The 27185-nt window shown below is 34.7% G+C and overlaps 1 protein-coding gene across 1 annotated transcript; it reads left to right on the top strand.

The window, feature by feature from the left end:
* Positions 1-20612: 20612 nt before the first annotated feature.
* Positions 20613-26846, top strand: LOC117907637 (disease resistance protein RPV1-like). Its single transcript, XM_034821254.1, has 6 exons — positions 20613-21192; positions 21947-23030; positions 23166-23465; positions 23561-24871; positions 24954-25579; positions 26233-26846. The coding sequence occupies exons 1-5, from the start codon at positions 20702-20704 to the stop codon at positions 25527-25529; spliced, it is 3762 nt and encodes a 1253-aa protein (XP_034677145.1). The 5' UTR covers positions 20613-20701; the 3' UTR covers positions 25530-25579; positions 26233-26846.
* The last annotated feature ends 339 nt before the right edge of the window (positions 26847-27185 follow it).

The following is a 27185-nucleotide window of genomic DNA, read 5'->3' as shown; positions in this document are numbered from 1 at the left end:
CTGGCCCTCTGCTTATGACACCAGGCCCCTTACCCATAGCAGCGTAACTCCTGAACAACCTCAGGATAGGAAGACCACTCTCCATAGCCAAACTTCTCTTCACGTGGAGGGCTCCTCCATGATGTTGATAATATGTCTCTTTATCACATTGATTCGACATTGATTCCCCCTTTGAAGATGGTGGTTCCTATGTTGAAAAATTTTTATATGGGCTAACATTAATTGAATAATTTGTATTTGCAAAAACGGGTTAATGGATAGTCTATTCTATAATGAGCCCAATTAACTAGTGATCACATTTTGGATTGGGTTTTGCATCTTTTGAGTAGAAGCTCAATTGAGTGGCAAGTGTAGGCTATGGGTCTCATTGAAGCCCATTATGGGATGGCCCAATGAGAATCCAATTTGAGTTATGCTAAGTCCCCTCTCTAATCTAGATAAAAAGGGTTTTCTGTTTTCCCATAGAGCCACCATAGCTATTATCAAGATCATAGAAAGGAAGACTTGGTTACAACAATCAATCACGTTTTTTTTATCATGGCTCAAACAGGTATGTTCTTTATAGTGATTTCCTATTGTTAGTATCCTTTAATCATGTATGATTAATCTATGTGATTATGTAAATATTTTTACATGTGGTATCAGAGCCTAACTTACATGATTTAGGATCTACATTTGGAAATCGAAAATAAAATTTTTAGTTTCTTATTTTATTTTCTTTTCGGAGCCAAATTTGTGATCCATGAAAGTGCATGTTTTTTTATAGTTTCTTTTGATTGTGAAACTTTAGGTTTTTTGTTCTTCTTGTCACAAGCTTCAAATTGATATATCATATGTGCAATTTCGTTGTTTAAATTGGGAGTAATTAAAATTTTAAATTTTCGGAATTTTCTTGTTTAAAGATTCAAGAAAAATTTTATTTGTTCAAATTATTGTGTTTTACTCAAATTAAACTCTTAGATTTTGTTGTTTACATATATTATAGTTGATATGTAGCATCAATTTCAATTTTTTGGCTCAATTTGGTGAAAATTAAAAATTTGAAAATATGGTATGAACCCTAGAAAATTCATTTTATTTAAAAATAAAAAAATAAGAAAATTGAGCAAGATTGAGAAGTTTTTTTTTGTTTAATTAATTGTTGTAAAGAGACTTCTTATATTGTTAATGTAAAAATACATGTAAAATGAGGCCGAAATAGGTGTTAAAATAGAGTTTTTCAATCTTGGCTATGGAGGTATGAAAAACCGAATTTTGTTAATCAATTATGGAGATCTTTAAGTTGTTTTTTTTATGATTAAATGTCCTAGAATTGTTAGAAACAACCTAAAGTTTAAAAGCCCTCAAGATCCCGATCAAAAAAAACTTTTTTTTAATTGTTTGTAATCCGGGTTGCAACTGGGTCATTTGACCCGTATTGCAGAATTTTGGACCCAATGCTGGAGGTTGAAGATGACCTCCAGCACATGCCACACGTGCCACATGTTCCCCACTCGCGAGTCAAGTGTGTGAGGCGCGTATAACCTCATCCGGTGTTCGTTTTGAGCCCCGTTTTTTTCTGTGTGCTCGTTTTTTTGTAATCTATTTTCTAGATATATTATTTTATTTTTTGGGGGTCAAAAATATTTATTAAATAATTATTACTTATTTATGTGATTTAATTAGCTTAAAATTATTTTTTGGTATAATTTTCTATTGAGAATTTACCAGAAATTATGCTAATATATATGGAATAGGAGTGTAGTACTCACTCTCTCTAGATTGAAACTTTTTCATGCATACTCTCCTGCTTGGTCTAAATCACATAAACTAGTTAAATAATTAATTTAAAGTGTAATAAATAAATAAAAATTGTTGTTCAAATTCTTGCAACTATAATTGATCATATGCATATATATCGCTAATATGAACTATTGTTGTTGGGCAATTTTTTTTTAATTTACCCAATTTTGGAACGTTGCATGTGAATTGTTGAGGTTATTTTACCAAAGTGATTTAACCATCAAAATTTGCAAGTTTATGAGTTCCTATTTTGTTGATGGGGAAAATTTTAGATTAATTTGTACAATCGCCTGCCCAAAGGGGGTTATTGTGCAAATTAATTTAACAACATGAGGATATTGAATGAGATGAATAATTTGATAAATTTATTTGCCCAAAGGAAATAAATTTTAATGAATTATTTGTTGATCTTCATGCTTAGAGAATAGTTGTTTATTGTGGACTTTGCCCAAAGGGGAGTTTATGATAGTACAATTGATTCTTGTATTATATTGCTTATGATTATTTAAGTTTTTTTTTTTTTTTTTACCTATTGCCCATAATTGATCTAGTTGCAAAATTTTGTCAATTAGTTTCCTTTGCTGTGAACAACAATAATGCTACAATTGAAATTCTAAGTGGGTCGAACTATAAGAGATGGAGATCAGACATAGAGTTTGTTTTAGGAATGATGGACTTGGACATGGCTCTACGTGAAGATGAACCTCCTAAGCCTACTAATGAAAACACTGAAGCTATGAGAGCTCATTATGCGAAATGGGAAAGATCGAACCGTTTGAGTCTTATTTCAATCAAGAGGTCCATTGCTGAGCATCTCCTTGGAGGAATACCTGAGAGCAACAATGCTAAGGAATTTCTCGTTGTTGTGGCAAATAGATACCAAACATCTGACAATGCTGAAGCTGGGCATTTTATGGATGAACTGATGAATATGAGGTATGATGATATGAAAGGGGTTCGTGAGTATATCCTAAAAATGGTGCATCTTCAGACTAGATTGAAAGCACTAGACATTCCCATTCCCGATAAGTTTATTGTTCATCAAGCCCTCAATACTCTGCCATCTTCTTTTAGCCAAATCAAGACTGCATACAACACCTTGAATCAGTCTTGGGGTGTGAATGACCTGATCACTAAGTGTGTGGCTGAGGAAGAAAAGCTGAAAAGAGAAAAGAATGAATCTGCTCATCACGTTGCTCTTGGAAAACCGAATAATAAAAAAAGAGTTGAAAAGACTAGAAAGCCCAACTTCCATAGTCATAAGAAAAATAAGAATTTCAAGAAGAGTGGGAGTGAAAAGCAAAAGAATGGAAATGCCAAGAACACAGACCTTAAGTACTATCACTGCAACAAAAAGGGTCACAAGAGGGTTGATTGCTTTAAGTTTAAGAATTGGCTAGAGAAGAAAAAGAAGGAACAGGGTATGTTATCTGTCTATGTCTGTTTTGAATCTAATTTAGTTAATGTTCCTTTAGATTCATGGTGGCTTGACAGTGGTGCTACTGTTCATGTTGCAACTTCTTTACAGGGGATAAGAAATCTGAGGAAGCCAAGTGAAAAAGAGTCAAAGCTTAAAGTTGGCAGTGACATCGGGATTGATGTTGAGCATATTGGGGTTGCTGTTTTAGAATTAGATTCTGGTTTTCAGCTTGTTTTGGACAATGTTTTTTGTGTACCTTCGTTTAGAAGGAATTTAATTTCCCTTTCAGTACTTGATAAAACTGGATATAGTTTCACTTTTGAAAACAAAAGAGTTGATGTGATTTATGACTCTAAAGTGATTGGAAATTGTGTTTTATTTGACGGGCTTTATAGATTGTTGTTGTTATCTACTTGTTCTTACAATGTTGAAAACAATGTTGCTAAAAGACCTTTGACTAAGGAAAGATCTTCATTGTTATAGCATAAGCGTTTGGGGCACATTTCTAAAGAACGAGTAGAACGCTTAATTAGTTCTGGGATTCTTCCCCGCCTTGATTCTGATGACTTAGAAATTTGTGTTGATTGTGTGAAAGGAAAATTGACAAAGAATAAGAAAAAGGGTGCAACTCGTAGTCAAAATTTGTTGGAGATTGTTCATACAGACATTAGTGGACCTTATTCCACTACCTTGTGTGGCAACAAGTACTTCATTACATTCATTGATGATTTTTCCCGCTATGGCTATGTATTTTTGATAAAAGAAAAGACAGATGCTCTTGAAATGTTCAAAGTCTTTCGAACTGAAGTTGAGAAACAATTGGGGAAAGTCATCAAAATTGTGAGATCTGATCGAGGTGGTGAGTATTATGGGAAGCATGATGATGCTGGACAACAAAAGGGACCTTTTGCAAGGTACTTACAAGATAATGGTATTGTTGCTCAGTATACTATGCCTGGTAGTCCTGAACAGAATGACGTAGCAGAAAGGCGCAATCGCACTCTTACGGAAATGAAAAGGAGTATGATGGGTAGATCAAATTTGCCAGAATACTTATGGGGTGAAGCCATTAAAACAACAAACTACATTCTAAACCGTGTTCCTAGTAAGTCTGTGCCTAAAACACCGTTTGAACTATGGACAGATAGAAAACCCAGTTTGAATCATTTTAAAGTATGGGGATGTCCAGCTGAGGTGAAAATCTATGATCCTTCTTTAAAGAAGACGGATTCGAGAACTACTAGGTGCTACTTTATTGGGTATCCTAGTCACTCAAAAGGATACAAGTTTTATTGTTCGACTCGTGGCACTAGAATTGTTGAGTCTCAAGTGGCAAAGTTTTTAGAGTTGGATGTTGCTGATAGTATACCCTCTCAATCCAATGAAAGAGTGGAACCCATGGATGTTATTTCTTTACGTTTGCCAGTCTCAGACGTTAACCTTGATGTTGGAGCTTTTGATTCTGGGATTCAACAAGGAGTTGATGTTGTCAATTTCCCTACTGTCGAAATAAGCCCTATTATGGATGAGATTCCTCTTGTGGAAATGAGGAGATCACAAAGAACTAGGAGACCTGCCTTATCCAACGATTATTATGTTTACCTTGGAGAGGGAAAGTATGACATTGGAGAAGAAGTGGACACTACTACTTATTGTGAAGCTCTCAGTAGTGATAAGGCAAATGAATGGTTGATTGCCATGAGAGATGAGATGCAGTCTATGTCAGACAATGATGTTTGGGAACTTGTTGATCTTCCCAAAGGATATAAACCCATTGGATGCAAATGGGTATTCAAGACCAAAAGAGACAACAAAGGAAATGTTGAAAGATACAAGGCTCGGTTGGTTGCTAAAGGGTATACACAGCGAGAGGGCATTGATTTCACAAAGACTTTCTCACCAGTCTCTACCAAAGATTCCTTTAGGCTAGTTATGGCGTTGGTAGCTCATTTTGACTTAGAGCTTCATCAGATGGATGTCAAGACAACTTTTCTCAATGGTGATTTGAGTGAGGAGGTCTACATGTCACAACCTGAAGGATTTAAGGAAAATGGAAAAGAGAACATGGTATGCAAATTGAAAAGGTCAATTTATGGTCTCAAGCAAGCTTCTCGCCAGTGGTACTTGAAATTTGACAAAATTGTGACGTCTTTTGGTTTTATAGAGAACAAGTTTGATCAGTGTGTTTACATGAAGGTTAATGAGAGCAAATACATTTTCATGGTTCTTTATATCGATGACATTCTACTTGCTAGTAGTGATGTGAATCTCTTGAATGATACTAAGCGTATTTTGTTTGCTAATTTTAACATGAAGGATCTTGGAGAAGCATCTTTTGTGTTGGGTATTGAGATTTATCGTGATAGATCTCGAAACCTCCTTGGGCTATCTCAGAGAGCCTATATCAATCGTGTGCTTAAAAGATTCAATATGCAGACATGCAAAGCTGGTGATGTACCTGTTGTGAAGGGAGATAAACTCAATAATGAACAGTGTCCAAAGAATGATTTGGAAAAGGATGCCATGAAGACTATTCCTTATGCTAATGCCATTGGTAGCCTGATGTATGCACAAGTATGTACAAGACCTGATATCGCCTTCATTGTTAACGTTCTTGGTAGATATTTATTGAACCCTAGACATTATCATTGGGTTGCTGCAAAGAAAGTCATGAGATATCTACAAAGAACGAAGGATTTTATGCTTGTGTATAGGAGGGTGGATAATCTTGAGGTAGTTGGATACTCAGATTCTGATTTTGGTGGTTGTTCTGATGATCGCAAATCTACTTCAGGATACATTTTTATGTTAGCTGGTGGAGCCATTTCATGGAAAAGTGTCAAACAGAGCCTAATTGCATCCTCGACCATGTATGCTGAGTTTGTAGCTTGTTATGGTGCATCATCTCAAGCTGTTTGGCTAAGAAATTTGATTTCAGAGTTGCAAGTTGTTGATTCCATCTTTCGACCCATTGTGATTTATTGTGACAATAATGCAACTGTGTTCTACTCTAAGAACAATAAGATTAGTACGGGTTCTAAGCATATGGAAATCAAGTACCTTACAGTCAAGGACTTAGTGAAAAAAAGAGATATTGTGATTGAGCACATAAGAACTGAGTCCATGCTAGCTGATCCTCTAACCAAAGGTTTAAAGCCCATAACGTTCAAGGAACATGTTGTGAATATGGGTGTCATTAAGTCTTTTGATTCTTTGGTTTAGTGGGAGCTTTTGTGATTTCCCTTATTTCAAATATTGTTTTATGTAAACATTGATCATTATTGTTCTACGACTTGCAAAATTAAAATCTTTTTATTATGATGATCATAATTAAGTATTATATTATAGCATGTCGTAATTGAATTACATACAACATGGTATCTTGAGATATTGAACCTTAAGAATTACAATTGTATACTATTGGATGTCACAAATACCACTATTTTGAGATTTTGTGGTGCACTATTGGTGACATATGACTTGTTAAAGTCAAGCAATTTCATTTTGTTGAGAAATTGCAATTACAATTTCATTTTGCTGGTAAATTGTAATGAGGACTGATAAAAAACAATGCATATAGATGATGATCACATATTGGCATTGATTTCTTACTACACTACTGGGTTTACGATCCATGTCGATATGGTTATAAATATTCGTGACTATAAGAGGCATTATGTTTGTTGAGATTAACATATAGACCATTATAGTCCAATATTAAGACCATGTTGGACCGGATAAGTTTAACAAGATGCTACTTATAGACTATCATTTCTTTAAAAAAAAGGTGTGGCCACACAAAATAAACTTTTCTGTATTTAACCCGAGAGTCTTATTTTCAAAATGAATTTAATGAATCCTCAAAAACAATTAATGTAGCCCAAGTGGGAGAATGTTGGAAAATTTTTATATGGGCTAACATTAATTGAATAATTTGTATTTGCAAAAACGGGTTAATGGATAGTCTATTCTATAATGAGCCCAATTAACTAGTGATCACATTTTGGATTGGGTTTTGCATCTTTTGAGTAGAAGCTCAGTTGAGTGGCAAGTGTAGGCTATGGGTCTCATTGAAGTCCATTATGGGAGGGCCCAATGAGAATCCAATTTGAGTTATGCTAAGTCCTCTCTCTAATCTAGATAAAAAGGGTTTTCTGTTTTCCCATAGAGCCACCATAGCTATTATCAAGATCATAGAGAGGAAGACTTGGTTACAACAATCAATCACGTTTTTTTTTATCATGGCTCAAACAGGTATGTTCTTTATAGTGATTTCCTATTGTTAGTATCCTTTAATCATGTATGATTAATCTATGTGATTATGTAAATATTTTTACATCCTAAACTCAGTCACAAAAGATATTAGGTTCAAGCTTGCGTCTTTTGCCTAGGCATACAGAATGACTTCAAGAGCCTTTGCAAATGACTGGGCATAGTAGCTCTCCATTCCCTGCAACAACTTTGCTCAATAACACTCCTTATCTGATCAAATGGTATAAGAAGTCAGACAGCAACTTAGCCTGCTTCTTAGGAATCCTTGCCATGCACCTCCTCTAACGGGTATAGGAATGACATTTTCAACCCGGAGTGAGAACCAGATCAGGTGGAAAACCTCCTCGCTGCCAACAGAAACTTCTGGTTGCTTGGGGGCTCCTTTTCTGAAGTCATTGAAAGACAGCACTATGGAGAAGAAGCCGCTAGAGTCACCATGATCCTAATGCACTTACAGCCCAATCATCTGCACTAGAGCATACTGTTCCTCCTTATCATCTTCAGAAACTAAAGACTCATCTAGCTTTCTAGAGTTTTCTGCACATGGATCTGCAGTTTTATCTCCATCTTCTTAATCGGGGTACGCAAACTAGCTCCGTAACGAGTATTCATATCGCTCAGCAATACCAACGTTCCTTGTTCTCTTGGTCATTTTCAATGGCTTGGAGGATCTCTACAGCTGTCCATGCTTTTATTCAAACTGTCCATGGAGTGAGGCATACGTCCATCTCATCTCAAACCTCATCCAGCGTGTTGAGCATTGTCTGATAAGTTGGAAGTGCCTCTTCTTTTTTTTGGATGTGCTGTCCTTTATCAGCGTCAGATATGTTCTGTTGCCCTCTTAGAGATGCTTTCTTCTGTTTGATTGGAGACTGTCAGGTACTGAGAGTGCCAAGGCTAGGAACCAGCCAAAGCTAGTAGCATGCACACCGAAGGGACCATGCATGTGGATTCTGGTGCCGGGTAGCCAAAAATTCCCCTCATGCGTGTTGAGACATGTCTGCTCTTTTCATCAAGTGAAAGACCACTATCCTGGCTTGATACTTTGACTATAGGCAAGACGATTATATCACGAAATTTCAATCGACAGTGAGGCGACTCAGAGTAAGAATCTCAGTTTTATCACTATAGAGGAGGTGCAATTATGCCATTTCCTCAACTGCAACCATTCTCTCGCATTCTAAACATGCGTTTTACGGCATTCATGAACCTCAGATTTCCCGGTCCTTCTCTTCTGTATAACCTCCAATGTGACATGTACTATAGACCTCGAATATAGCTTCCTTGTGAACAGTTTAAAACCCGTTCTCAATCACAAGCGATCTTGTTTGCCCTTTGTCAATGAACATGCCCTTTGATAGATATCCATGCGAACTGAGGGAATGAGAGTATAAGAGGAGAAAACGGTGAAGAAAATCAGTTGAAGTAGTGGAGTGAAGGGAAAGATAGTGAAAGGAAATGAGTGTATATGTGTGTAGTAGATACAGGAGACGTAAAGGGTGGGCAGTGAGACAGTTTCGGTGGTTGGTGTAGGAAATGGGTATGAATAGACTTAGAGAGAGAAGTGGGTTTAGTGGGGTGGCTTGATGAGTATATGCATAGGGGTGGGGAGGGTGGGGTGGGGGGGGGGGGGGTGGATTTGTTATGGAATGGGTTTAATAGGCGTAGAAAGAAGTGTGGGCATGGAGAATGGGTATATACGTGGGTAAAGATGGCATGGGTGGGGAAGTGATGATGAACGGCAAGTATGATGTGGTGAAGGTGCCATGATGACCAGATTCAGTTAGCATCCCTTTCATTAAACATTTAGCCAAGCTCTGAACCACTAAGGACCAAAGAACAATCAAGGCCTTAGGGTGATAGGTCCTAGTCAAAGCCAGAATATAATTCTCCTCGGGTGAAAATAAGCCACAGAGTTTGGATCAAATCTTTTACTGCCTTTTTATTGAATCTGATAGAATTTAAATACATAAAGTTCAACCACTTCCTACAAGTAAGGAAACAACTACTCAACACATTGCAAATAAGTAGCTATAACTACATAACCCACTCCTTTCACTCCTTTACAAATATGTGAACATTGAGAGCAACTTGGACTAAGTCTTTGACAGCACATCTTTGATAGCACATCCATCTTCCTATGCACAGTCTGTCCCCCTTACACGCACCCTGGATTTCTAATAGGCACACGTGTTGATCTTCTTAGCTTATCATTGCCTCCTTCTTTCAGTCTAACTTTGTCCTCAAGGTTCAAATTAATATACTTGTTGCGCAGCTCCTAGGTATTTTCCCACGTAGCATCTTCTTCTGGAAGCTTTTTCCATTGGACAAGGCTTTCTTCAACAAAACTTGACCCTTTCTTAACCCACCTAGTATTCAAAATAGCTTCAAGTTCCATAATAATCTCACCATTATTAGTTAGGGGCAGTAACTCAGTGCTGGTGGCCTTAGTCTCCCCTACCTGTCTTTTAAGCAGTGAAACATGAAAAACAGGGTGAATTCGGGAACCTTCAGGCAACTTGAGTTTGTAAGCTACCTTTCCAACCTTTTCTTCAATTTGGTATGGGCCATAAAAGCGACTGGCCAACTTTTGGTACGCCCTCCTATAAACAGTTTGCTGGCAATAAGGATGGAGTTTAAGGAAGACCAAATCCCCCACTTGGAATTCCATGTTCCTTCTTTTTGAATCTGCCACTTGTTTCATTCGATTAACTGCTGCATGTAAATTGATCTTGAGCTGTTGTAAAATGGCATTTCAAGATACCAATGTTTGGTCCACCTCATTCACAGAAGATGCTCCAACTTGATAGTTTGGAATACTTGGTGGTGGGCTCCCATAGAGAGCTTGAAAAGGGGTCATCCCCATAGAGGAGTGGTATGTAGTGTTGTACCAAAATTCAGCCCATGGAAGAAAAGAACTCCATTTTCGAGGTTGTTGAGAAACAAAACAACGAAGATATTGCTCGACGCACCTGTTAACTACCTTAGATTGACCGTCGGTTTGGGGATGATAGGCAGAGCTCATGTGTAGCTTAGTACCTGACATTTTGAAGAATTCAAGCCAAAAATGACTTATGAAAATGGGATCTCTGTCACTAATAATTGATTTTGGCAAGCCATGAAGCTTGACAATCCCTTCACAAATTTTTCAGCTACCATTTTTGCCATGTAAGGATGTGACAAAGCTAAAAAATGAGTTGATTTACTCAGGTGGTCCACTACCACAAAAATAGTGCTTTTGCCATTAGATGGTGGTAATCCCTCAATAAAATCCATGGTGATGTCGTCCCAAACTTGGCAAGGGATGGGCAATGGTTGAAGAAGACCAGCTGGAGATGAAGTTTCTGCTTTATTCTTTTGGCAAACAGTGCATGAGGTTACATATTGTTGAATCACCTTATGCATTGATGGCCAATAGAATTGTTGTGTCAATCGCTTGTATGTTCTCAATACCCCAGAATGTCCTCCATATGGTGAGTCATGGAATTCCTGCAATAACTGATTGACAAGTTTGGAATTAGGAGGAATTACTGCACGATTTTTGTAACATACCAAACCATTTTGCCACTTGTAGGGTGCTCCAGGATTTGCAGTGGCAAGCTTGCCAATTCGGACCATGTAGGAATGCTCGTTGGCTTCCTTCTTGATTACATTCCACAAAGATGTTTGAGGGACAAAAAGAGTGTTAAGGCTGGGGCCGCCTATTACTCTTGACAAAGCATTAGCAACAAAATTCTCCCTTCCTGGTTTGTAAGTGATCTCATAGTCATACCCTAGCAATTTGGATACCCACTTTTGTTGTTCTAGCGTCACTATGTGTTGCTCCATTAAATACTTGAGGTTGTGTTGGTCAGTTTGGATGTAGAATTTTCGGCCCAACAAGTAAGGCCTCCAAGTCCGAATAGCTTGAACAATGACAAGCATTTCTTTGGCATAGGTAGACCATGATTGCTTAGTGATTCCCAGGGCTCGGCTCATGAATGCTATGGGTTTCCCTTATTGAGTTAACACTACTCCAATGCCAGCACCTGAAGCATCAGATTCAATGACAAATGGTTCATTAAAATTAGGCATAGCAAGGGTAGGAGTAGAAGTCATTGCTTGCTTCAAAGCCTTGAATGCATTCTCTGCTTCTTCCGTCCATCTAAATTGCCCATTTTTTAAGAGGTTAGTGAGTGGCCGAGCTATAACTCCATAATTGCGAACACACTTTTTGTAATAACCTGTAAGGCCTAAGAATCCTTGCAAGTCAGAAACATTAGTGGGTCTAGGCCAATTAAGCATAGCCTTAATTTTCCCTTGGTCCACCTTGACACCTTGTAGAGTTACAATGTGACCCAAATATTCAACTTCTTGCTGGCCGCAGGCACTCTTGCCAAGCTTGATGAAAAATTTGTGATGCCTTAATATTTCAAAAGCCTTTTTAACATGTTCAATATGCATGATCCAATTAGGACTATAAATTAAAATATCATAAAAAAAAACTAACACAAATTCTCGAAGATATGGCTGAAATATTGAATTCATAGTAGCCTGAAAAGTTGAAGGAGCATTACACAAGCCAAAGGGCATAACCACATATTCATAATGACCATTGTGTGTACAAAAGGCAGTTTTGTGAATGTCTAATGGGTGTACCCGTACCTGGTGATAACCTGATCTGAGATCAAGTTTAGTAAAGAAGGTTGCCCCATATAGTTTGTCAAGCATATCATCAACGGTTGGAATAGGAAATCTATCTTTGATGGTTACAGTATTAAAGGCTCTATAGTCAATACAAAAACGCCAAGTTCCATCTTTCTTTTTTACTAATAGAACAGGTGAAGAGAATGGACTTGCGCTAGACCTTATTAGCCCCAATTTTAACATGTCATGAACTTGTTTTTCTATTTCAATTTTTTGAAAGTAGGCATACTTGTATGGCCGGACATTAATTGACTCAGTCCCCTCTTTGAGATTGATGTGGTGATCTATCTCCCTTTCTGGTGAAAGCTGCTTTGGTTCCTGATAAATGTCCTCAAATTCTTATAATAATTGCTGCATTTCTAGTTGAATTCCTTGAGGCACTTCTTCCATGGCTGCATGTAGACAGATGGTGAATATGGAGTTTCCCTGCTTTATCTCTTTTGAAATTGTTTTGAATTTTATAGGTTGAATTGGTTGGTTGTCAATTCATTCTAATTGATGACGCTGGTCCTTCCACGAAAACTCCATTGTCATTCTTTTTCAATCACAAACCACTGTGCCCAATTGTTCAAGCCAGTGGACTCCTAACACCATATCCAACCCAATCAGTGGTAATGAATAAAGAGTTAAGTTAAATGCAATAGGTCCTAGTCAAAGCCAGAATATAATTCTCTTCGGGTGAGAATAAACCACAGAGTTTGGATCACCATTAGCCACTTTCACATTAAAGGGTTCAGTTGGCACCACCGGTAATTGCAATAGTTCAGGTATCCTCTCATTGATAAAATTGTGGGTTGACCATCTATCAATAAGAACAATCAGTTCATGGGGTCCCACTTTAGCCGAGACTCCCATGGTTCTGGCTGTTGACCACCCAGTGAGAGCATGGAGTGAAATTTCAGGTTTTCCTCGAAGGTGGGTGTGAGCTCCCGCTTCGTCATTTTCCTCTTCGTCATAGTTTCCTTCAAGCAAGAGCAACTGCGGTCCTTTGCATTTGTGCCCTGGTGCAAATTTCTCATCGCAATTAAAACAAAGGCCTTGAGCACGCCTCCTCTGCATCTCAGCCCAAGTGAGTCGTTTCATTGGCGAAAGGGTCTTCATTTTCGTTGGAGAAGAGCCAATAGTGGTCCTGCTGAATGGACGTGTAGCCGTCTTATGACGGTTCAACTACTCATCTCGCATCCTAGCCAAACTGATGGCTTCTTTCAAGGATTTTGGCTTAAACATCCAAATCTCATATGCTATTTTAGCTTTAAGACCTCCCATAAATGTGCTAACCAATGCCTTTTGAGTCCACCCCTGAACTCTATTCCCCAATCTCTCAAATTCCCTTTGGTACTCACACAAGGATCCCGTTTGTCTTATTTTTTATAAAGACTCGTCAAAGTCTTCACAATCTATTGAACCAAAGCGAGACCATAATTCCTCTACAAAAATGTCCCACGTCACCTCCTTCCTTTTCTCATGATAAGCCTTACGCAACCACTGCCACCATTGATTTGCCTCCCTTTCCAAATGAAAGGAAGCCAAATACACCTTTTGTGTTTCAAAAGTGCCCTAGTATTCAAAGAATTGGTCGACATGCGTAAACCATTCTGTTTGGTCATCACCAGAATACTTGGGAAATTCAAGCTTGGCCAACTTAGAGGAAATCATTGGTCGTCCCCCTTCTGTGTTTTCATGAGAACGACCATAAGAAGACTGTCTGCTGCGTTCATTGACGTTGCTAGAGGTTGGGTCTTGCCTTGTACTCAAAACTTCAGAGATCTTACTGATAGCATTCTCTAGTTGATGTAGTTTGTCATTAACACCCAGCTCCATTCTGCTCAGATTAGATTGAAGCCCCCCAAGACCCACTTCTAAATTCTCGATTCTTTCTTTGTTGGTGGCCATGATGTATAGCTCTAATACCAATGATAGGTCCCAGTCAAAGCTAGAATATAATTCTCTTCGGGTGAGAATAAACCACAGAGTTTGGATCAAATCTTTTGCTTCCTTCTTATTGAATCTGATAGAATTTAAATACATAAAGTTCAACCACTTCCTACAAATAAGGAAACAACTACTCAACACGTTGCAAATAAGTAGCTATAACTGCATGACCCACTCCTTCCACTCCTTTGCAAATATGTGAACATTGAGAACAACTTGGACTAAGTCTTTGACAGCACATCCATCTTCCCATGTACAGTCTGTCCTCCTTACATGTATCCTGGATTTCTAATAGGCACGCGTGTTGATCTTCTTAGCTTATCATAAAGAGACCCATAAGACGGGGCCTGCTTGTGGTTAATGGCGTCAGAACCAGATAATTGCTCCCCAAAATGCTCAAACATTGTTTTTCCGGTCCCATATCAAATTCTTTCTCTCCGAAGTCTCCAAATAACCTTAATAGATTGATCCTCATTGCTGTTGTCACTTAAATTCTTTCCAACCTTCTAACTCAGCTAGATTCTTCATTCTGTTCATGTCCTTAGCCTTGAGAGAGAGAACACAGTATAGGATCCTTCGCTTTCAAAAAATTCATGCTTCTCTTTCTCAGGTTCTGCAATATCTTCTTCACTATCACTATAGATCAATGCTTCACTACCATGTTGTTCATAGTAAATCCGTCTTCACCCAACCACTGACTGGTCTTTAGCCATTCTTTGATTTTTGTTCTCTACTTGACTTTCTGAATCTTAAAGCGGAGTCACTCAATTTGGAGACCATCACTGCTCCGCGAACAACAAGTGTGGAAGAGAGCTTCATTGCCATGACTGGAAGAGCATCAGCTTCTTTCTCATTGATCGGTATGACATCCTTAGTAACGAACTGATCTAGATCAACCATAACTGTAGTATTTCCATGAGATACAACTTAACCATTACCTTGCTTCTTTCCTATCCAAGATCTTTGTGCAAACCCAAACCATCTGGAGGAGCTTTATTCATCCTCAACACTCACGAGCTTTATTCTATGATAACATTATCTGGCTCCCTTAGGTAGGGATGTACAACCTGATGTACAACAAGGTAGGATACAAAGAACAAGGAAATGGCAAAACAAAACAGAGCACAAACCAATGAAACACATAAAACAACCAAAGCCATGTTTCATGTTTAGATCAACAGGCTTGGCTGTAGGTGAGTGAACTAGAATGCGTCCCATGGAGATACGAACAAAACAAAACTCCTATATGATGCATATTGAAGACTAAAATAGAGTTGTGTTATTCTCAAATCACCCCAAGGAAAATAGACGAGATAGCCACAATAAAATCCATGAACCAAACATGAATAATAAAACTGAACGTATAATCGAACAATCCACAGAAAATATCAAGAAAAAGGGAATGAGACTATATACTGATAAAGAAAATCGAAGGATCCATGGCAGTCATACCTTTCCTGTCTTCTCCTTCTGGTTTTTCCTTCTCACAGCCTACCTCCCACCTTTTTAGCTTAGTTGCCTCTCCCCTCAAGCTTAAACTCTCTTCCCCTCAATCTTTTCATTTTCTCAAGCTATCCCTCCTAAAGAAGTGTTCTGTCACTCCCCCTCTAAGGTGTCTTCCCCTCCAAGAAGATCCCACAATCCAAAAAATATCTCATCTCTAAATGTAACAACCTACGCTCCCCTCACCCCTTTGACTTGCTCTCCAAGCAAAACGAATACCTCTACCAAATATCTTTCCCAAAAACGGCAGCAAAAGCACCCCCTCTAGCTTGCTGCCCAAGCTCCAGAAGTCTCCCACTAAATATCTCTCTCAATCCCGCAGCGAAACCTCTCTCCTCCGCAACTTGATACGCTCCTCCATAATGGTAACACACTCTTCCTTTACAGGTGTCACCTTTCCATTGGCTTTCTTAAGCACTACTGTGATTCCCTGGCAACCATCCTCAAAGTGACATGTGGCCGTCCAGGATTGCTCCACTTGACAAAAACGAGTTGCAGAAAATGAGCTCCAGACGGGGGTTCACACTTTGTCTTAAATTAAGAAACAAATCTAAAATATGTCCATAAAATTCCAAGATTAAAACTAAGATTCAACCACATAAACTAATATTTTTGTCTCATAATCAATGAATTTTCTTTAGTTAGAAGTTCAAAACACAACTTTTAATGTAATAAATAAATATCTACTAGAATAAACTATTCCAATTAATTAAAAAAAATCATAAGATTTGATACCCTTCCTTAAATTAAGAACAAGAAATTAATAAATTAATTTCAACAATTGAACACATATTTTATTAACAAAGATCAACAAGTAATTAATGAAATTTAACTTACAAGGATTTAATATTTTTTTAGGATGACACCTTATTAGGAACAATAATTATTACTCAATTATCAAATTTTGTTATTAATTACATTACTAATCATTAACCAAAATTTTGTTATTGTAATCAATTTTGCTATTTTGGTATATCTTGAAATATGTTAAATTAATTTTTTTTTTCAAATTATTAATTTTCAAATATCATATCTTTATTATATAAAATAGGAAAATATAGATTATTAACCAATGACCAATTTACTAACCAATTAAATCACTAAATATTATAAAATTTTAATTATTGTAACCAATTTTGGGATATTTCAAAACATATTAAATTACTTTGTTCTTTTAAATTATTAGCTCTTGAATTATTATCTTCATTATATAAATAGGGAAAAAATATTTTTAGATATTTGGAAATACGTTAAATTATTTTTTTTTAAAATTAATATTCAAATTTCTTTATCTTAACTATACAAAAAATAATTGACATCAAAATTAAAAATTTTGAGGATTCATAAGATATAAAATTTGTTTTCAACTTTGGTTATTATATTTTATGAAGAGGGATATAGAGGTGATGTTAGATAAGTTATGTTGGGACTTATCCCATGATTAAATATGTTATAACCAACTAAATATAAAATATAATATATTATTTCATTTCTTATTATAAACTTTTCCCATTATATTTTGTCTGTTATAATTCTAAATAATACTTTTGAGACCAAGAGAAATTATTATCTTAACGAGGTTATTGATTTATCCATAAATGAATAATTTATTAATTTATTGATAAATAAATATTTATTAATTTATAAAGAATATTAGGTTTTTACTGTCCAATATGTATGCATGTATGACTTATAAATTTAAAAACAATGGATGTGATAAAAAAAAATTAATGTATAAAAGCTTAAGAGACTCTAAAAATAAGGTATAAATATTAATTATAAAAAGAAGAGGTATTGCATTAAAATTTACTAGTATCCTAAGATTACCTTTAATTGATAGGATATGTATAATAGGATATGATTTTTCAATGGAATATGATATCCTTAAATATACATATGTTATGGACATGATATTTTAAGGTATCATATTTCATTAGACATGCTATATTATTTTATATTTATATTTAATTTGTGAAATGAATAAAAAATAATATGAAATATATATTATTTTCAATGTTTAAAATAAAAATGATATCACATTCAAATATTTTCTATTTAAAAAATTAAAATTTTTGTTATATTTAACAATATTGATGATTAAAATATTTAAATTTTACAAATAATTTTTTTTATATTATGTTATTTAAAATATAAAAATAATATTAATAATATTTAATAAATATTTGTTTAGTTTTTTTTAATCATAAATTTAATTTATAATAAAAAAATTATTTTGTAAAATAAGTATATTAAAAAATAAAATATTGATAAAAAAATAAATTTTTAATACATGATATATGTATATTTCATGTCTTACCATGAAATTAACATATCCTATATGGAAATAATATATATATATATATATTCTATCACTTATCCTATCTAATGTTTAGTTGAACCTAGGATATGATAAATGATAAGATAATTTATCTCATTCCATCACCAACAAAAATATGGGATATGATATAATATCACATTTCTATTAATATCTCATATTTTATCCAACCAACCAAACATAACTTTAAAAACAAAAACAAAAAGCTTAAAAAATGTTAGGATTACAAGAATGAGTGAATTGAGAAAATAGAATGTATAAAAAGTTACAATATTAGATAATGAAGTTACTCAATAAATATATACTATACATTTCATCATGCATGAATTTACATTTTCTTGGGCCTTAAGGGTTTCTAAAAATATTATTATTTTATTCATTTAGAAAGGTCATTAATTTAGTATACTAGACCTAGTTAGGATTAGAATATTGAAAAGAGGTTATTAATTCATCGAAGATTCATTTATCAAGGTTTCATGGGTAGACCAAGAAAAAGGGTAATATATTGGTTGGTCATATGCATCTTTTCCCCATTGAAGCTTTTTTCGCTTTCTACCTGCTATTGTTTTTGGGGACAATCATCTAAGCATATGAATAATGATATAAATAGTGAAAAAATGATAGGAAAAGATGAAGGATTTTCCTTTTTAATTTATGATTTATTTTGTGAATTTTGAAATAGATAAAGAAACTTATTCATTATAGTAATAACATTTTTATAATTTGATAAATAAATGGATAGGAAAAAGATGAACTATTTTTTCTTTTTTAATTTATGATTTATTTTCTGAAGTTTGAAATAAATAAGGAAACTTATTCACTAGAATAATAATGTTTTTATAATTTGGTAAATAAATGGATAATATTTATATTTACAAAAGTATATAATTATCTAACAATATAATTTTAGTAACATTAGAGGGTTTGTTTTATTATTATTATTATTATTGAGAATTCAATCTCATTATTTTATTACAAAATAGAAGACTGTCCTTTCCAGTATTTTTTTTTTAATTTTAATTTTTCGCTATTTTTTCAACTGCCAATTTATCACATGATGAGAAAATAAGAAAAAGTGATAAAAACAACATTTTATCCTTTATTTAGCTAAAATTCATTTCCAGACATTTAATAAAATTATAAATATTTCAAAATTATTTATATTTTTTCATAAAGAGCCAAGGAGATTTTTTTTTTAAATATATTCAAATAAATTAAAAAGAGGTTATACTTTATATAGTAGTAGTAATAATAATAATAATAATAATAATAATAATAATAATAAATTTAGAATATTATTTTAATCAAAGAGGGCAAACTCAATATTTTTTTTACATGCATTTGACAAAAAAGAGGGTCGGCTTATATCACCATTCTAAAATAGTTAAAAAAAGTTAATTTTATTAACCTTTTATAAGGTTTTAGCTAAATATATTTAATTCTTATTGGTTTGAAATTTTCATTACACATCTCACAAATCCTTCTTGTTTGAATTTTTCACTGAACTCCCTTCTAATTCAAAATAATTATGAAATTTGATAAATTTTCAAACTAAGACCCTGAGTAAAATTGTCCCTAACAGGGGAAGGGGGTCACCTAAGGGGTAATTATGGAATTGTAGGGAGGTTAGCGAGATTATTTCATCTGTTTTCTCCTTGTTTTTAATTCTTTGTTTTTTCCTTTTTTAAAACGATGTAGTCGTCTAAGACAGGATTTTGCCCCATTCAGCGTCCCCACACGTTTTTTCTTGTTGCCCAAGACACGCGTTTTCAATTTAATTATTGGCATCCGGACACCTTAAATTTGATTATATAATATCATTTAAATTTAAAAACAGGTCCTATTAAAAATAAAAACAATTTTATAGTTATAAATAATGAAATAATTTTTATTAAAATATAAATAATAATATTATAATAGGATCATAAATTATATATATATTTTAAACATTATTTTAATATATATTATAAAAATATGGATACCATCCGGCATAAAAGTATAATTGATTTTTTTTTTATTAAAAATAGGTAATGGTAATCATTAGTAATATTTTATTTAAAAGGAATTGATTTTTAATATGCTGGCCAATTTTAGTACTTATTTATGCACAAAACATTTTAGACTGGTTTTGCAATTAATTGAAGGAATTTTTAAATTTTAAATTACTCTTAAAAATGACAAAATTTGTAAAAGAAGTTAATTGTTATTTATGCCTTAATTTATAATCCATTTACCTAGTATAAAAATTTAGAAAATATAGTTACGTGTACGAGGAAAATAGAAAAACAATAACTTATAATGTATCGATCTTAATATATTATTTTTAATAATAACTAGTTTTATTTTCAAATTTTAAATTATTTTTAAAAATTATTAAACTAGTTAATTAATACAACACATAGGGTCTCCGTTGATTTGAAGTTCTTATTTTTTTTAATAAGAAAATTCACAAAAATATAGTTATGTGTAGAAAAAAAAAAATAAAGTTATTTTGAACTAATTTAAATTCATAAATTTATAGTAGTAATTATGTTAGTTTTTGAATTTTAAATTATTGTTTTAAAATTAATAGACTAATTAACAATCCTAATTCAGTACATTAAAAAAGAAAAAATGAATATTAAAGTTGGTTGGAAGATTGGAGGAAGTTCCAATGTTAGAAGGTAGAGGGATAAATCTTCTGACTCTCTTGAAATTTTGAGTTTTTGACACTTAACAACCCAAAAATTTCCTGAGTGTCTCGTAATTTTGGACAAACAACGTCCCCGACTATGGCTCCAAAGAGAAAGGGAAGCTCAACTAGATCAACTCTCTCTCCTTTTCCATGGCGTTGGGACGTCTTTTTGAGCTTTAGAGGCGAAGACACCCGTTTCAATTTTACGGATCATCTTTACAAGGAGTTGATGCGGAGGGGTGTTCGCACCTTCAGAGATGATGAAGGACTTGAAAGAGGAGGAGAGATTCAACCTTCACTCTTGAAAGCTATTGAAGATTCAATGATTTCTGTTGTCGTTTTTTCGGAAAACTATGCTCATTCAAAATGGTGCTTGGATGAGCTTGATAAGATCATGCAGTCCATGGAAAAGGGACAATTAGTTTTACCAGTTTTCTACCATGTGAATCCGTCTGATGTGCGGAATCAAATGGGGAGTTTTGGAGAAGCATTTGCTAGATACGAAAATGACTCTGAAGATAGGGTACTGAGATGGAGGGAGGCGTTGACGAAAGCGGCCAATGTGTCTGGATGGCATGTGCAGGATGGGTATGTATGAATCTTTGCTTTCAGCTGCTTTCATTCATTTACAACTATATGAATTGAATTCTGGATTAATCTTTTAGGCACCATGCACTCACATCAGCAAGGACATGACCAAAAAAAGAAAAAAAAAAATGAAAAAAAGAATTGAGCCAATTCTGGGTATCCCTGCTTGGTCACCTACTCCATGCTTATGCTTGTTTGTATATAATTTTATTTAGCATTCATGTGCTGAAATGATGTTTTCTTCAGGGAAACAATGGAATCTTCCAAGAAAACTGAACACGATGGCAAATAAATATAATAGAAGTTGTTTTGAAAGCTTATGTACTTCGATCGGAAAAAACTTAGAAAGGTTGAAAATGTGATCAAGGAATAGTTATGGACGGTAGCTTATTGTTAATTAATTTTTGTTTGTTTATTTATTTATTTATTATTTTCTTCCTTTTCTTTTCATTCCCTTTCCATTTTCCAATTATTCTTTTTCTCTCCAGTGTCAATATTTAAAGGAAGTCTCTAAGAATGAAATATTTTATAGAACATCAATTTTGTTTCATATGAATTTGTTCTACACATTCCAATTAATAAGTCATACATAAAGATATCAGTTAATTGAGTTAACTTTTATCTCTTCGAGGTACCCTACATGCTTGCTATAGTTCAACTGTTGTGAAGAAAACTAAACATCATCTGTTTAATTCTATGTTTATTACATTTGCAGCTCATTATTGCGTGTTCTGTCATGCTTTATAATTGACAGGTATGAATCAGAGGCTATTCAGAAAATTGCTCAACTCATTTGCAATAGCCATGTTTCTAAAAAGCTCTTAGATCTTGATGATAAACTGATTGGAATGGGACCTTGTTTGAAAGAAATTGCTTCATTAATATCTAATGACTCAGATAATGTTCGCACAATTGGGATACATGGAATTGGTGGAATAGGCAAGACAACCCTCGCTAAAATTGTATATAACCAAAATTTTTATAAATTTCAAGGTGCTTGCTTTCTTTCAAGTGTTAGCGAGAGGGATTTGCTTCAGTTACAAAATGAACTTCTTAAAGCTATTATTGGGGACAATTTTCCAAGTGTAAGGAACATTGATGAAGGCATTAGTATGATAAAGAATCGACTCCGCTTTAGAAGGGTTCTTGTTATTCTTGATGACATTGATGATCTATTTCAATTAAAATCCTTAGCTGGAAGGGATGAATGGTTTGGTCCAGGTAGTAGAATTATTGTAACGACTAGAGATAAACATTTACTACATGTGTGTGAAGTGTTTCGATTATATGAGGTTAAGGAATTAAATTTTGAGGAAGCTATTCACCTCTTTTCTCTGCATGCGTTTAAGATGAACAGTCCTCAAAAAGGTTTTATAAAGCTCTCAAGATGCATAGTGGATTATTGTAAGAGACTTCCGTTGGCTCTTAAGGTTCTGGGTTCTCACCTATATGGTAAGACAAAACCTGAATGGGAAAATGAGTTGGATAAGATGAGAAAATTACCTAGTGAGAAAATCCATAGTGTGCTTGTTAGAAGTTTTCATAAGCTGGATCCCACACAAAGAAGTATATTCCTTGATGTTGCATGCTTCTTCAAAGGGGAGGATGTAACGTTTGTTACAGAAATACTTCATGCTTGCAATTTCTTTCCATCTATTGGAATACGAACACTCAGTGACAAATCTCTCACTAGTGTTTCGAATGGCAAGTTATTGATGCATGATTTAATACAGCAAATGGGATGGGATATTGTTCGGGAGAAATATCCTGATGAACCTGGCAAATGGAGCAGATTGTGGGACCCTGAAAATGTCTATGATGTATTGACAACAAATGCGGTAAGAGCTTAAATACCTGACCTTATTTAAACTTTAAGGCTTTTTTATTTTAACTTAAATAGTTGCTCATTTATATAATTTCAGTTAGGTTTTATGCATTTCGTGCTTCACTTATCCCTTGTTCATGGTTTTTAGGGGACACAGGCAATTGAAGGCATATTCCTAGACATGTCCGCATCAAAAGAAATACATCTTACAACTAATGCTTTCAAAAAGATGAAAAAGCTTAGATTGCTCCGAGTCTATCATAATTTAAAAAATATTTCTAACACCATACATCTTCCTCAAGATTTTAAATTTCCTTCTCATGAGTTGAGATATCTCCATTGGGATGGATGGACTTTGGAATCATTGCCATCAAATTTTCATGGTGAGAAATTGGTTGAACTCAGTTTGAAGCATAGCAGCATAAAACAACTTTGGAAAGAGCACAAGGTATGATTACTACTCCTTTATCAACAAAGTTTAAAGTTCAGCTAGCCAAGCAAATTTGTTGGAAAATCTTAATTTTATTCTATTTTATGTTACAGTGTCTTGGAAAGTTAAAAGTCATCAATCTCAGTAACTCTCAACACCTTGTGGAGTGTCCGAACTTGTCGGGTGCACCACATGTGGAGAGGCTAATTCTTGATGGTTGTACAAGTTTGCTTGAGGTGCACCCATCAGTTGCAAAGCTGATAAATCTGACCATCTTGAACATGAAAAACTGCAAAATGCTTCACCATTTTCCAAGCATCACTGTATTGGAAAAACTTGAAGTTCTTAACCTCTCTGGCTGCTCAAAACTTGACAAGTTTCCAGAGATCCAATGGTATATGGAATATTTGTCGGAGCTTAATTTGGAAGGGACTGCTATTGTAGAACTTCCTTCTTCAGTGGTGTTTCTTCCACAACTTGTTTCATTGGATATGAAAAACTGCAAAAACCTTAAGATTCTTCCAAGCAACATTTGTTCTTTGAAATCCCTTGAAACTCTGGTGTTCTCTGACTGTTCAGGACTAGAGATGTTTCCAGAAATCATGGAGGTTATGGAAAGTTTACAAAAGCTTCTTTTAGATGGAACGTCTATAAAAGAGCTGCCCCCCTCAATTGTTCATCTTAAAGGCCTTCAGTTATTGAGTCTAAGAAAATGCAAAAACCTCAGGAGTCTTCCGAACAGCATTTGCAGTTTGAGATCCCTTGAAACCCTCATTGTCTCTGGTTGCTCGAACCTCAACAAATTGCCAGAGGAACTGGGAAGCTTGCAATACTTAATGATTCTTCAAGCTGATGGAACTGCCATAACACAACCACCTTTCTCACTTGTTCACTTGAGAAACCTTAAAGAGTTATCCTTTAGGGGATGTAAAGGATCAACATCTAACTCCTGGATTTCGTCCCTTGTATTCAGGTTACTGCGTAGAGAAAACTCAGATGGGACTGGTTTGCAGTTGCCTTATTTGTCAGGTTTATACTCCTTAAAATATTTAGATCTTAGTGGCTGCAATCTAACAGATGGATCAATCAATGACAATCTTGGCCGCTTACGCTTCTTGGAAGAATTAAACCTTAGCAGGAACAATTTGGTTATGGTACCTGAGGGGGTGCATAGACTTTCTAATCTAAGGGTCCTTTCTGTGAATCAGTGCAAAAGCCTTCAAGAAATTTCCAAGCTTCCACCAAGTATAAAATCATTAGATGCTGGGGATTGCATATCCCTTGAGTTTTTATCAATTCCCTCTCCACAGTCACCACAGTACCTATCGTCTTCCTCTTGCCTTCATCCTGTATCTTTCAAACTGTCAAATTGCTTCGCACTAGCTCAGGATAATGTGGCAACCATACTGGAGAAACTTCATCAGGTTTATCTCTCTCATGTGTGAATTTGGTATTATATCTTAAAACATTATAATTATTTATTTATTTATTTATCTTTTGATGCAGAACTTTCTTCCAGAAATTGAATACAGTATTGTTCTTCCTGGAAGTACAATTCCAGAGTGGTTCCAGCATCCAAGTATCGGATCCTCAGTAACAATAGAGCTGCCTCCAAATTGGCATAACAAGGACTTTCTGGGTTTTGCTCTATGCTCTGTGTTCACACTTGAGGAGGACGAAATCATTCAAGGCCCTGGTCAGATTTGTTGTAATTTTAAATTTAGAGAGGGGCCTTATTTGAGTAGCTCCATCTCTTGGACACACAGCGGAGACAGAGTGGTTGAAACTGATCACATATGGCTGGTGTATCAACCTGGTGCTAAACTTATGATATCCAAGACCGGTAGCCTCAATAAATTCAAGAAAATTACAGCTAATTTTAGTCTCTCTGGGGCATCCCATGTGATGAAAAACTGTGGAATCCATCTTATATACGCCCAAGATAAGAAAGTGAACCATCAAACAAGGTATACAATTGCCAAGAGAAGCAGTGATAGAAGTGGTTATTTCCGTCTTGAGGAAACACAACCTAAGAAGAGGCTAAGAGGAGGAGAGAACTATGAGGAAGGATCTCATGCTTAAACTCATCCAAGAATGCTTATACTCCAAAAATGGCTTCTGTTAGCTTATTGGTGAGTCACTTCTCTCTTTCTTCTCATTTCTATATGGCAAAGTCATTCCATTCTCTGAATGTATATGTCTAGTTCATACGTGTGAGTGTTTAGCTAGGTTGGCAATTCCGGACAAAATTCCTAAGTGTCTCCTAACTCGGTTTTTCAATCTTTCTTCGGACTACTTGCCTAATGAAAATCAAGTTATTGAATTTGTCAAGATGCAAAGGTATGTAGTTGAGGTTGGAGTTCGATGAAATTGAATCAATCATATTATTTAAATGTTATTTTTCTTGAAACATCTTTTAAGGAGTTAGGAAGCTTTGGGAAACATTTTTTTTACTAAGTGTTCAAAATGCCCTGTTACAGTTGCACTTTCTTGATGAAATCTCATTCGTTAGATTATGGGCTTCTTTCATTTAAAAACCCAAAACTTGCTTCATGTTCTGTAGAGAGAGACACAACAGCAACCATCCCCTTTGATTCTTTTCTCCTTTCCTAATTTGGGGTGTTTGGATGCCAAGAAAATCCAACTTTCCTATTGTTTTCCAAACTATTTTTAATGGATTTTCTTGAGAAAAAAATAGGTTGATTTTTCAGTCATTCATCTCTCAATTTCTAATCTATTTGGGTTTGGGTAAAAACCCATTTTCTTCTTGTATGGATTTAAGAAGACGTTGAGATCGAGCTTGGTGTGGACTCCAAGTATGCTCTGGAAGAAGAATATGAGAAACTGAAAGTGAAAGGTACTAGTCAAGTGGTTCAGGAAGGATTGGTAGGCTTGAGTTAGGTAAAACCTTGTATTCAATTTTTGTTCTTCATAGTAGACGTTTTTGATCGGTTGTAGGCTAGTGATTTTTTATCTCTTCGGAGGTTTTCCACATTAAAATTTGGTGTCATTGACTTTTTCTCTCATTTTGATTTATTTTTAGTTTTTTGATATCATTGGTTACTTGAGCATATATGTTAAATGGATGAACAATGAGTTGAAATATGTGTGATTATCCATTGGGTATCTTGAATAATTTTTCTGTTCTTTTTAGTCAATGATATCTTGTAGTAATTGGAAATCAGTTAAGGAGATAATTGTTTTTATAAATTAATCTTGGGGAGTGTTGAAACATTTGCATGTGACTTACATTTGAAATTTGTTAGGGGAGTGTTGTTGTATTCATACTTGCTTGTGAATTTTATACTTTGTTGAAAAGTTGGAAGAGAAGTTGATAGATATTGAGAAATTCTGAGGTTAGATAATTTGTGTTGGGAGATTTTTTTAAAAAAATTGTTCAACAACACCTATTCATCCTCCTCTCTAGGTGTAGTCCATCATTGAGATTCACCTTTCAATACGCAATTTACATTTTCACTTGTTTATCTTTTATTATTATTCCTTACAAAATTTATTATCTTGCACATATTTGAAGTGTTTAAAAGTTATTCTAATTAATAAAAAAATTTGAATTTTAAAGCTACTTTTAGTTTCTTGTTGCATGTTACATTTTGTGGTCTTGTTCTCTTGTTATATGCTTTAAACTTCAAATTTGAATAATATCGTTAGGCCTCAATACGAAAATTAAATGGGTGTTCAGTAAAACTTTGTACTTATTAGTTAAAGACTTAAGTTGAC

The sequence above is a fragment of the Vitis riparia genome, chromosome 18 (assembly GCF_004353265.1).
Source record: "Vitis riparia cultivar Riparia Gloire de Montpellier isolate 1030 chromosome 18, EGFV_Vit.rip_1.0, whole genome shotgun sequence".
In the NCBI taxonomy this organism is placed as follows: domain Eukaryota; kingdom Viridiplantae; phylum Streptophyta; class Magnoliopsida; order Vitales; family Vitaceae; genus Vitis; species Vitis riparia.
Note: the sequence above shows the minus strand (reverse complement) of the source record. Positions and strands in the feature narration are given on the sequence as shown.

Coding starts and splice junctions, on each gene's coding strand:
- LOC117907637 (XM_034821254.1), top strand. CDS start 20,702: ATGGCTCCAAAGAGAAAGGGAAGCTCAACTAGATCAACTCTCTCTCCT. Junction 23,466..23,560: donor AACTTTGGAAAGAGCACAAG/GTATGATTACTA, acceptor TTTATGTTACAG/TGTCTTGGAAAGTTAAAAGT. Junction 24,872..24,953: donor TACTGGAGAAACTTCATCAG/GTTTATCTCTCT, acceptor CTTTTGATGCAG/AACTTTCTTCCAGAAATTGA.